Raw genomic sequence first — 13191 nt, forward strand, 5'->3', positions numbered from 1 at the left:
TTTTATAGGGAATTCCTTTAGGAGGCTGTAGTCAATTGAGCAGTATTTAATGGTAGGAACAGCACAGATGGTATTGGAAACTTTGCTATCCTGTTGCTTAGTGACAGGAGGGGAATTGATTTTGTAGGCAGAGAAAAATGCAACAAGCCACATTTTCCTGAAGCAACAAAGGTAGGAAGCAGCCATTAGCCATAGCACGTGCCTTTTATGTATACTTCCTTAATGGAAGAAACTCTAACGGTAGTGGAGGTGCTTCTGGGAAGCTGTGCTGGTGCAGCCATTCCACTAACGGCTTTCTTTTGAATCCTGCAGGTACCTCGAATACACATCCTGAAACGCTCTCCTGAAGGAGTCCCTGTGCAGGTCTATGTACCAGAAAATGGAGAAATCATTACTCAGGTCTAGCACTCACCGAATCTATCCACCTCGCAGAATTTGCTGCCTCACATTGGCAGCAGGCTAGCTGTCTGGCATGGGATGGGATGAAAAAAGGAGGCCTGGTGCCAAGGCTTGGCTTGTTCTCTGTTTGCTGCTCCTGCTGCTTGGAAGAGAACATTTAGCATCTAGCTCTGCAAGCTACATGAGACTGTAGCTCAGCCTTTCCCTTTGTTCCTATGATGAACTGATGTACCGATGTAATGAACACGCTGCAAGAGAGTCAAGTTTCTTGTGCTATGTGGAATACACAGGACACCCAATAACACACCACAACTAACTAGTTAGTGTTTGTCAGTCTGCCTATTTATTCATGTCTGTCTGCTTCTGCTGGAATCATCATGGAGTGCCTGTAGGCTATGTAAGCAACTTTAATCTAGAGAACTTTTCGTGTCTTTTAAGAAAAGAGACAAGTCCAGCCACTTGAATTTTCTCTCCCTTGTGGAAGCAGAATGTGTATGGATCTGTAAGTCCTCCCCTAACTGCTGGATTTGGATTCCTTGCTCTTATCCTTATCCTTACATAAAGTTGTATGATGCAGCAAACAGCCAACAGGTCAGGCAGGCCTTCCTCAAATGTAGTTCAATTTACATTCCCTATCTTACTGTTCTGCCTTTCCACAGGCTGCTGTAATTCACAACTTTTGCCATCTCTTTGGTTCTGTATGTGAATCGCAGATTCCTTATTTTCAGTTTTAATGGAAATTATACTTACAATGGTCCATTTTCATGGGTGAAATATAACATGTTGCTCTATTTTTCTTTGTATCCAACGTCACTTCACAGAAGCGGAGGGATTTCTCTATATACAAGTCATATGTCACAAGGTTGGTGTATATCTAGTAATTGCCTCCCTTGCTGGCCAGACTAGCAGCTTATTCTATTGCAAGACAGAAGAGCAATTTTGTCAGCTACAAGAAAAACAGTTACAGATGCAGTAACCAATGTGAGGAGGAGGATGGGTATGCTCCTCACACAGGGAAGCATCCAGGCCATTATACAACATACCAAGGCCCTGTTCTGGCTAGTTCAACATAATAGTTACTTCAACCATGGGCTCAGCAAACCTTGGCCCATGGTCCAAGACTACACCTGTGATTTTCTGACCATCCTAATACCTGATGTACCACAGAGCTCTGACATTTCCTGCAAACTCCTTCTCTCAGCTGAAGCAATTTAAACTTAAGTGCTGTTGCAGCCAGTCAGGGACATTTTCTGGCCTCCTCATTGTACTCCTGAGATATGGTACTTTGTTAGGTTGCCAGCTTTTCCCCCGACAGTGTTCCCATGCCTTTATCAGCTGCATGACTGGCAGAAAAAGCCAGTTGGTTAAATCTTCATCGCATCTGCATTGAGCAAAGAAGTTTCACCACTGATTGGCTGAATTTGATCTTCTCATCCAGCTGTTAAAAGGCACAGGAAACTCCTCTTTGGTCATATAATATTTTAAATGGAACAAAATTACCAGAAGGGTTTTCAGATGCTTTTTGGCATGGTGACACCACACACACACCCTGCCAGAAAAGCAGCTCCGGTGTGACAAGATTTCAACTTGGTTGCTCCATTCTTCCCCTCAACCCACTTTTCAAAGCTTTTCCAGAATGTGTTTTCCAGAAAACTTTCCAGAATGTGGTGATCTGTGGTTGGGATATCCACAGAGGAGTCCCCCAGGACAACTTCAGGACATTACAAGTGGCAGTATGACTTTGTGGTTAGCCCCAGCCTAAAACCTTTACCACTGAGATCTGTAAGTGCAGCCTCTTGGCAGGTCAGAGTATATTCTGTGCTCTAAAACCAAAAACAATGCACAAGAGGCAAGTCCATTTTTAGAAAATTGAGTTCTGCAGCTTGTTCATATTAAAATGATGCAAATTAAGCAAATTTGTATAATCTGTTTTTGGTAGCCATGTGAAAGAACAAAGAGGTATACAGGAAACTGAAGCTCCATTTCCTAACCACTGGAAAACTTTGCTCTGCCCTTCCTTTGACTTCTCAAACTTCAGCAGGTATTGTCCACACATGGATTAGCCTACTTCCACAGTCTTAACCACTAGAAATGTGGGTTTTTTAAAAGCAGATTCTCAAGCTACTGAATTTACACAATCCCAGAATAGACGCTATTGCTTGCACACCTCTGCTTTACCCCCTATTGCTTAATACAAGGCAATTTAGAAATACCAGGCTGTTTATAATCCTTGTATTGGGGTGCTTCCAGACAAGAGAACTCCTAGCGCAATCAGTCAAAAGGCATTGAGCAGCTATTCCATTTTTTTCTTCCTTAGGGAGCAATCCTATGGCCGCTAGTCAGCGGCTAGACAGCCATAGGATATGTGGTTTTCCGGGAACCAACCTTCCCCCCTTTCACGCTGCCTCACAGGCAACGTGGAAGGGCCTCATATGCCGCGCTCAAAAAAAGAATGCGGAGCAGCCAAAACATGGCGTTCCAGAGCGGGGAAGGCGGAAATGCTGGTATGATACATCCTATGTGTCGTCTGGCAGCCTCCTCCCCTGATCTGCCTTCCCACGGCTAGACAGCCAAAATCGGCTGTCTAGCTGCAAATGTAGGGCAGGAGAAGCGCAGAGGCAACGATCCCTTCTGTGCTTCTCCTGCCCTGCATTGGATAGGCAGTTACCTCCGAGTTCGGAGGCGGCCACCTATCCCCATAGGATTGCGCCCTTAATGGATTTTTTTTTCTGCTAAGAAAAAAGACGGAAGCAGCAGTGGAAAATCACATGAGGGCTACACATTGAAGACGGTTTTTCATCTGAACCCCCCTAAAATTTTGCAAATGAGGCATGGTGATTGCACAGTAAAAGCCTCATCTGGAAGCAGCCTTTATTACTGTGGTAAACTAGGGAGGTTAAACCACTAATTATGGCACCACAATGGAGAATGCGTAGTATTTGCAGCACATGCTGTTTTGGATATTAACCTATTTGTACAAGGTATGCCTCTGGAGATCCTGTGTCTGTGTATCACAGCTGGCCCGGACTCAGCTCTAAACAGTGTTAAATATATTTGAGCATTTTATCGTGAAGATAATGCATTATTTGAGTTCTCGTGTTCTAATCGTTGCAAGCTGTCACTTGGGAATTGCCTCTGCTTTACTTTCTGTACTGTTTACTTTGGAAACAATCACAGTCAGTGTTTTTTCTCCGCCCCAAAACATGCTCTAATTTAAGTACAGAAAAGGAAATGTTAGCTTATGAGGAAGATACTGTTCTCAGACTACATCTAGATTGTCTTCACCTCTTTGCTTCTGGGGTTTTTTTTAACTCCTAAATTGAAGTCACATGCTCAAACCCACAACAAATCTCCAATTCCCTATTAACTCAATCTTCCTTTTATTCAAAGAGCCTTTTGCACTTACCATATCACCAACAGCCATTTTATTGTACTGTATTTTTAAAAAAGAACCATTTTCAGATTTCATTTTAATAAGTTTATTTATTAAGAGGAGGAACAAACACGTTCATTGGAAAACCATGTACATCAGGAACCTTAAATAACTTACACTATTTACACAGAGGTAAAAAATATTACACACCTTATCCTTAGACACACACACACTCACGTGCACACGCGACCATTTTGCCAGATGATACAGCCCCCACAGAAGCCCCAAACGGCACCAGCCTTTTGTAAAAGAAACCTTTCAGGACAAGAAAAGGCACCTGCTATTTGAAACAATGAGTTGTATATGTATAGACCAAGTGGTGGACCAAGCCTTAGGTTAGTTATGTGCATGAGGACTTTCACTGCAATTCTGTTCTTGGAATGGAGGGAGAGTGTACATTCACTTACTACCAGGAGGCCTCCCTCTCAACTGAAATGTTATGCTTTTAGGGACACCATGACAGCATGGCTGAAAATTTCCCACTGTTGTCAGATGAACTAAGTCTGTTATTGAAACCCACTTCTGAAACATATTACAATGTCCCATTGATGGATGTGCATGTTCACTCCAAGGGGCCACTCAAAACTGATGAGATTTTCAGCTTTTGTTATTGTTAATCCTCTCCACCATGTGCTTCAACTACAGTCCCCCAGGAGGGCAAACTGTACTTAACAATTCCAATAAAAGGGCTCCCCCAGTTTGCACTGTACTCTTGTTCTAGAGATGTACACTTTTTGCCACATCCATGGGATCAGGAGTATTAAAAAAAGAAAAAAAGGGGGGGCGGGGTTTCTTCAATATGAGAAAACATAATCCCATACCTAAGTGCTAGAAATGGCACTGAGGCACATGGGACTATATGGCAAATGTGGTCAATAATTTAACAGATAAGAAGAGTGCCCTCTGGCAGAATGATTCAGGTATATCTCAAGTATAATTTACAGGACATTTCATATTCTTTGTTCTACACAAACTTCCTACCAGAATGAATGTGGGAAGGTCTGGGTGAACTGTGTGCAGCTAATTCACAATCTATTCCTAGATTTTTGTGGCAAAAAAAAATTCACAGGTGACTACAAGCTTCCTTGAATAACCAGACAAGGATAGCCAAGTGAGGGGGTGGGGATTGTGCCGATTTCATTACCAATGGAAGATAGTACCTCTTCCAAGACTCAGCCGTCTCCCATCTCAGTCCAGAATACTGAGTCAGGAGAAGACAGCAAAAGACACCATGATTCAATAAATACCAGCCGTAACACTTAAGAAGAGCTTATTAAAATGGCGCAGCTGGTGGACACAGAACAAGCCTTGGACTTGAACGTAATCAACCAACCAACCAACCAACAAACTGTGAAGGCAAAGCACAGAGCCCAGCTGCTTTCAACCATTGCTGTTGGGATCCTCAAGCTCAGAAATTAGGGTCAGTGATAATGTGCATCCGCCAGACCAATTCAAGTGTCATTAACATAAAAAACTAAACAAAAACAACATCAAACACCTTGGACCATGAGGTAGGTTAACTCAAAACAAGCCTTCACCGTCTTCAGATCTCTCTCTCTCTCTCTCTCTCTCTCTCTCTCACACACACACACACACACACACACACCTCCTTTCTGCCCTCCCCCCCAATAATGCACAAGACAATACACAAAACCTTTTGAACACCCATAGAGAATTACAGTACAGCTTCCTACTCAGATGGAAGAATCTGCAGCTGTGCTGCATGGAAGTGGGATTTTCACAATGCACGTAAATCGGCCTTCCCTAACCTGGTGCCATCCAGATGTATTGGACTGCAATTCCCATAATTCTGGCCAGCATGGTCAATGGCCATGCTGGCTGAGAATTATGGGAATTACAGTCCAGCACATCTGGAGAGCATCAGGTTGGGGAAAGCTGGTGTAAATGGACAAAGTTCACACCCAGCCCAGTTTATTGGAGCAGAAAACTCCTATCAACCAAGGCCATTGCTGTGGAATGATCTAAAGCATTTCAAGAGGCAGATGGTTTCAGCCTGCTTGTCCACATTTGCCCACCAGTGTGCTGCTTTCCCCAAGCCTGCTGATTGAGGGATGAACTTAGTCCTTGGGCAGAAGAGCACAATGGAGTTCAGGTATACAAGATATTAACATCCAACTGAGGGAAAGAAGCAGTCAAGGACTGTGTGGTAAACCCTCCAGTGAGGCCTGGATAGTTCTGCTCTGTTTCACACAGGCGAAAGCTTCTTTCACAAAGTGATGCCTACACCAAGAGCTGAGGGCCAGTGTCCATCGGTAAACTCAAGTGGCTTGAAAAATATCCAAAGGAAGTTCAAGTTGACTAAAGCACAAGAGAACCAAAATTCTTGCTTATTTTTCTTATTATAATGACAGAATAAATATGAACAGGCCAGAATGGCTGCATTTCAAACAGGTGTAAACAAAAAGAGGTACTGGGAGTGAGATTAAGAGGGGCAGACTCCTTTTCTTCAAGGGAAAGTCTTGTCACCTCAAGAATACAGGAACGCACTGCCACACCTGTGTGTTTGGCTGTTCAAGTGTTTCTTACCCTGTTTGAAAGCTGGAGGGGAAACTCCCCGCACTTTAATGTTCCCAGACCAAAGGGGCACTTCTCCACTGGAGGGGAGAGACTCAATTTCTGTAAACTCTGCCACGGCTGCAAGAGGATAAAGTAAACAGCTCTATGGGCTGAAACAATGCAGGTTTTTCCCGGCCATATAAGGTTGAATCCAAAGTATATTCCAGCAGCTTAAAGTCTCTTTTAGATGGATATCTAGAACTATGGAAAAAGGGTCCAGCATTACAATATCTGGTCCAAAGCTGGAATACAGAAAGCAACAATTCTTCAAACTCATAAAAATCCTGATGCCAGATGATAATCACATATCATGTTAGCAGTCACCACTTATATAGGTCTTACTAATACAAAAGAGATTTTTTCCCTTTTTATGTTGTCAGGAATGTTTGTGATCTTTAATGTGGGGAAACCAGCATCATGACCATCTGGCATCTGGAAATGAAAACCTTTGGGTTTTCACTCTACTTTTGGAGTGAAAACTGAGAAACACCAACATATGTGCTCAAATTAAGGTGGCTCATTTTGCCACCCCCCACCCCCTCCTTCTTTTAAAAACAGCCCATCGCTGATGGAAATAAGAAAAAAGAATGTCAGTACTTTATAGACACTCATGAAAGACCTAACTAGAGCAAGAAACATCCTCTAAAACGTGACGATCAGCTATGCAGGAAATGCATCCAGGAAGCAGCTGGCATGTTTAGATTTCCTCTAGTCAGTTTCACTGTTATGCCCTAAAGGCCTAGGCAGGACACAGGCCACTCCTGGGAGTGTGAGAGTAGGAGACTGTGGGTGCAGCTCCCTCATGTGAAGGGTGAAATCTCTCTGCTCTTGATAAACCCCTGGTCCATAAATACCGAAAACCACTTATTTTGCAGAGCTGATCACACATCCCAAGAAAAGTCTGTTTGGGTGGCAGAGGGATCCTGACTGGGGAAACGCTCTCAAAACGCCTCCGCTTGGCCTTCTTCACTGACCGCCAATGCCAGGCACAGCTTTGTTTTACAATTCAGTATCATCACAAAATCCTACCAAACAAGAAGATTTGAGCACGGGATCTGGAAAGGAAAGGAGACTTCCTTGCACCATCCAACCAACAGACTTGCCAGTGTACCCAGTACCAAAACGCCAGGGTGCCATCTCTTTCTGAAGCCCTGAGTGTGTAAGATTCTGGTGGGAAATCAAATGCTACCTCCTAGTCCTTGTAAGCCAGGCTCAACAAGGGCACCAGTTCTGTCTTCTTGTGACACTCACTGTGGTCACTCTGTCTAGTCTTTTCACAGCTTCTAGGTTGTGCTGCTCAGTAGCTTCCTTGCACTCCAGAGCTTTACTGTCCAGTCACTGGGGAATGAAGGTACAAAGATGAGAATATGAAGCTTGCAAAGTCAAAAGCAAAACAGTGTACAAACTGGGGGAAAAGCAAGACAGAGGGCCATGCTACATGTTGCATTAAACACACTTAAAAAGCACGCTTAAGGAGGTCACTTTTATTTAGTAGGAAAAGCAGCCACAGGAGCCCAGAATTTGGTTCATCCTCCTGATCTGAGACCAGTGCTGGTTTCCTGACCCAAATCCCCCCCCCTGCTGCTATTGCCCTCAAAGGTCTTGTTTACTGCAAACAGCACCTTCAAGGCCAAATAGCAGTGTGTATGTGCATGTGGGGGGGGGGGATTTTGGACAGGAAATCAGTGCAGGACCCCAATTCAAATCTAAAATAAAATTGGCCAGTCTAAGCATGCTTTTTAAAAAGCACGTTTAACGTAATATGTCATTTACATTCATCTGTAATGGTACGGCAGTAACAGCAGAGCAATAGGACTAAGCCTCTCCCATCTTTCACCTACTTGCACAAAGGCACTGGGCCTACTCTAGAACTGACTCCCCGACTGATACAGTATGGAGAGAATACAGTCATCTTCACTTTGTGCAAAGCCAGGCTACAAACTGGGGGTGCTTTGTGCACCACCTCACGGAATGATGCGCCCCCTTCATTGGGTCCCCACTAAATCTCACACACCAGATTGTATTGGAAGCACATTTCATCGATTTCAAGGGGACGGACTTTTAAGTAAAGCATGCAGCCCTAGTAATGCAACCAAGCTGGCAAATCAGGAAGGAACAGTTTTCAATGCCCACTTTGGAGGTGGACTAGGGGGTGACGACTCCCTTGGAAAACACCTTCACTTACTGTCCTAAAGGGAAAGAAAAGCAAGTAAGCATTGCGTACCGTTAAGAAGCAGCTGAGATCAGCTCGCAGAGAGAGGGGGAGGGAAGAGAAAGGGGGTGGGGAGGGAGAACACAGCAAGAAAGAGCAAGCAGGAGAGCAGAGAAGACAGGAGAAGGGTCAAGGCAGACTGGTAGCACGGCCCTTGATGGCAAGGACACGCCGCGGAAGGCAGGGGGTGAGCCCAGGCACGTAATTCCATAACTTTACCCGGCAGTCACTGTGGCACAGAGAAAGAGAGAGAAAGAGAAAGAGGGAGACAGAAAAGGAAAAAAGAAACATGGTCGGAAAATAAGAGATCAGAGACTCCATAAAGGGAAGGAAGGGAGTGATCTGGTCTGGGTTGCCCTCCCAGGGCATAGCCTCTTGCCAAGCCTTTGCTGCTCACTAGTGCTCTACTCCCAGCTCTGCCAGAATCCCTGCATGACAGTGGCAGGTGACCAAATGCCCCTGGAGCTCTGATCTCAGGTTGATTAGTGGGATAATAAACCAGACTACTCTGCCTTAGTCAGGGACGTGTGCCCTGATTAACTGAGGTGCTCTAGTACTAGCCCCTGGTTATAGCAAGGCACCCTTTTGGAGGAGGCAATGCCAGAAATCTCCCTAATGGATCATTGTATGAACAGGCTGTACAGAGCAGGATGTCACCGGAGACATACAAAGAGGCTATGAACAAAAGAACCATCACAGAAACCTGCTTCAACAACACACAGTCTGTGGCTGTGGCAGATCCCACGGTGCTGAGCAAACATGCTGCATCTTAAGGAGGGCTCAATGAACAGGGTCACCACAGCAGCAACAGCTCATCATGGCTCCTCCCTCAACCAGGATCTTGGGCTTGCAACCAGCTCGCCTCTAACAAGACCTTGTTTTCTTGAACAGTGACAGTCAGCCTTCCTCAGCCGTCTGGATATGTTGGACTGCAACTCCCATAATTCCCAGCCAGTTGCAATCTAATACATCTAGAAGACACCAGGTTGGGGGAGGCTGAGTGAAACTAGATGTGATGGGATCGAGTGGGCAAAGAGTTCAGGATCTCTCTTTGGGGCAAAGAGGACCACCCCACACACACACACTCACCTGGAAGCTGTGAATATGTGCTTGGAATTGGTGCAGATGGCATTGATGGGACTGTCGTGCCCTTTGATCTCCCCAACGGGCGTGAAATTATCGACATTCCAGACCTTCACTGTCCCACCACGGCAGGCGCTCAGCAGCATGGGCCGGCTGGGCACAAAGGCCAAAGCACAAACCCAGTCTTTGTGTGCGTTGGGGATTTGCTGGGAAACAGGAATACAGTGACTTACATTAGCAAGGGTCTGTTCCCCTCTTGTCACACCCAAGGCATTCTGCTGACAAAGGCCTCTGGGGAAGATGGGGAAGGGGTAAAAGCCAAGCACAACAGAAAGGACTGGATGCTACTAAACAAGAACTGGAACTCTTAACACTGACATTATAGGTAGGTAAGTAGGTACACTGAAGTTTAGGGCACAGTAGCAGCTAGGCCATATTGCTTGACACACTAGCCTGGGGGTGCTTCTAGAGAGGGGGCTCTCACCACCACTAATCAGAAGACATTCTGCAGAAATTCCATCCATTTTCCCTTAGCAGGTTTTCCACGGTAAGAAAAAGGATGGAAGAGGTGGGTAAACAGAGGAAGGCTGTAAGCTGAACTCCTAGTAAAGTTCTGTGAACAAGGCACAAGAAAAGCCTCATCTAGAAACACCCTGGTTGCAAATGCAGGAGAATTCATCCATCAGAGGTTTGTTCCCAATAATTAATTCAGTCTTTAAAAGAGGGCAGCCAGCCGGTAGTGCTCAGGAGCCTGAATAAAACTTGTATTGTTTTAAAATTTTACCTTGTAAACTACCTTGTCGTGGTGCTGGAGCTTGAGCAAAGGAGATCGTTACCTCTCCAGCAAAGGAGATAGTTACCTTGTCATGGTGCTGGAGCTTGAGCATCTCAATGATGCCATGAGCTAAACCGTGAAGGGACACCCAAGACGGGAAGGTCATGGCAGAGAGGTCAGACTAAACACGATCCCTGGGGAAGGTAACGGCAACCCACCCCAGTATTCTTGCTGTGAAAACTTAATGGATCAGTACAACCAGAGATATGTTGGTATACCATCGGAAGATGGGACTCCGAGGTCAGAAGATGGTCAAAATGCTACTGGGGAGGAACAGAGAATAAGTTCAACTAGCCCCAGATGTGATGACGCAACTAGCTCAAAGCCGAAAGGATGGCTAGCGGCCGACAGTGCTGGTGGTGAACGATGTAAGATCTATGAGCCAGGGCAAATTGGCTGTGGTTATTGGGGAGATGTCAAGATTAAAAATAGACATTCTGGGCATCAGTGAACCGAAATGGACTGGAATGTGCCACTTCACATCAGATGACCACCAGATCTACTACTGTGGACAAGAGGACCACAGAAGAAATGGAGTAGCCTTCATAATTAATAATAAAGTGGCTAAAGCAGTGCTTGGATACAATCCAAAAAAATGACAGAATGATCTCAATTCGAATTCAGGGTAAGCCATTTAACATCACAGTGACCCAAATATACGCCCCAACCACAGATGCTGAAGAAGGAGTAGATCAGTTCTATGAGGATCTGCAGCACCTACTGGATAATACGCCAAAAAGAGATGTTATTTTCATTACAGGAGACTGGAATGCTAAGGTGGGTAGTCAAATGACACCTGGAATTACAGGCAAGCATGGTCTGGGAGAACAAAATGAAGTGGGACATAGGCTGATAGAATTTTGCCAAGACAACTCACTGTGCATAACAAACACTGTCTTCCAACAACCTAAAAGATGACTTTATACATGGACTTCACCAGATGGTCGACACTGAAATCAGATTGACTACATCCTTTGTAGCCAAAGGTGGCGGACATCTATACAGTCAGTAAAAACAAGACCTGGAGCTGACTGTAGTTCAGATCACGAACTTCTTATTGCACGATTTAGAATCAGGTTAAAGAGAATAGGGAAGACCCACAGATCAGTTAGATATGAGCTCATGAATATTCCTAATGAATATGCAGTGGAGGTAAAGAATAGATTTAAGGGACTAGATTTAGTAGATAGGGTCCCGGAAGAACTATGGACAGAAGTTCGCAACATTGTTCAGGAGGTGGCAACAAAAAACGTCCCAAAGAAAAAGAAAACCAAGAAGGCAAGATGGCTGTCTGGTGAGACACTGGAAGTAGCCCAAGAAAGAAGGAAAGCAAAAGGCAACAGTGATAGCGGGAGACATGCCCAATTAAATGCAAAATTCCAGAGGTTAGCCAGAAGAGATAAGGAATTATTTTTAAACAAGCAATGTGCGGAAGTGGAAGAAGATAATAGAATAGGAAGGACAAGAGACCTCTTCCAGAAAATTAGAAACTTCGGAGGTAAATTCCAGGCAAAAATGGGTATGATCAAAAACAAAGATGGCAAGGACCTAACAGAAGCAGAAGAGATCAAGAAAAGGTGGCAAGAATATATGGAAGTTCTGTATAGGAAGGATAATAATATCGGGGATAGATTTGACGGTGTGGTCAGTGAGCTAGAGCCAGACATCCTGAAGAGTGAGGTTGAATGGGCCTTAAGAAGCATTGCTAATAACAAGGCAGCAGGAGACGACGGTATCCCAGCTGAACTGTTTAAAATCTTGTAAGATGATGCTGTCAAGGTGATGCATGCCATATGCCAGCAAATTTGGAAAACACAAGAATGGCCATCAGATTGGAATATCCCCATACCAAAAAAGGGAAACACTAAAGAATGTTCAAACTATCGAACAGTGGCACTTATTTCACATGCCAGTAAGGCAATGCTCAAGATCTTGCAAGGTAGACTCCAGCAATTCATGGAACGAGAATTGCTAGATGTACAAGCTGGGTTTAGAAAAGGCAGAGGAACTAGAGATCAAATTGCCAATATCCGCTGGATAATGGAGAAAGCCAGGGAGTTTCAGAAAAACATCTATTTCTGTTTTATTGACTATTCTAAAGCCTTTGACTGTGTGGATCATAACAAACTGTGGCAAGTTCTTGGTGGTATGGGGATACCAAGTCATCTTGTCTGCCTCCTGAGGAATCTGTTTAACGACCAAGTAGCAATGGTAAGAACAGACCACGGAACAATGGACTGGTTTAAGATTGGGAAAGGAGTACGGCAGGGTTGTATACTCTCACCCTACCTATTCAACCTGTACGCAGAACACATCATGCGACGTGCTGGGCTTGATGAAGCTAAGGCTGGAGTTAAAATCGCTGGAAGAAACATTAACCATCTCAGATATGCAGATGATACCACTTTGATGGCTGAAAGCGAGGAGGAGCTGAGGAACCTTATGGCGAAGGTGAAAGAAGAAAGTGCAAAAGCTGGGTTGCCGTTAAACCTCAAAAAAACCAAGATTATGGCAACCAGCTTGATTGAGAACTGGCAAATAGAGGGAGAAAACGTGGAGGCAGTGACAGACTTTGTATTTCTAGGCACAAAGATTACTGCAGACGCTGACTGCAGCAGGAAATCAGAAGACGTTTACTTCTTGGGAGGAGAG

General features: G+C 44.6%; 2 protein-coding genes across 6 annotated transcripts in view; one reads left to right on the forward strand and one right to left on the reverse strand.

Annotated features, from left to right (window-relative positions):
• The window catches only part of INAVA (innate immunity activator), a 46050-nt gene extending 41175 nt beyond the window's left edge, over positions 1–4875 (forward strand). For both annotated transcript variants that reach the window (XM_084852904.1, XM_084852903.1), the window contains exon 10: positions 313–4875. In XM_084852904.1, coding sequence (XP_084709030.1) covers positions 313–405 — 93 coding nt within the window. In that variant the 3' untranslated portion in view covers positions 406–4875. The remainder of the gene's footprint in view (positions 1–312) is intronic.
• Positions 250–13191, reverse strand: part of KIF21B (kinesin family member 21B) — a 106497-nt gene continuing 93555 nt past the window's right edge. For 3 of the 4 annotated variants that reach the window (XM_084852900.1, XM_084852901.1, XM_084852899.1), the window contains 2 exons: positions 9711–9910; positions 250–7747 (listed from right to left, as the gene is read on the reverse strand). In XM_084852900.1, the coding sequence (XP_084709026.1) occupies positions 7693–7747; positions 9711–9910 (255 nt within the window). In that variant the 3' untranslated portion in view covers positions 250–7692. Of the gene's footprint in view, positions 7748–8077; positions 8851–9710; positions 9911–13191 lie in introns of those variants that run through there. The other variant, XM_084852902.1, reaches the window with a different exon arrangement.

This window comes from Heloderma suspectum, chromosome 4 (assembly GCF_057233095.1).
Source record: "Heloderma suspectum isolate Gila_16-S chromosome 4, 16-S_ref, whole genome shotgun sequence".
Lineage (NCBI taxonomy): Eukaryota > Metazoa > Chordata > Lepidosauria > Squamata > Helodermatidae > Heloderma > Heloderma suspectum.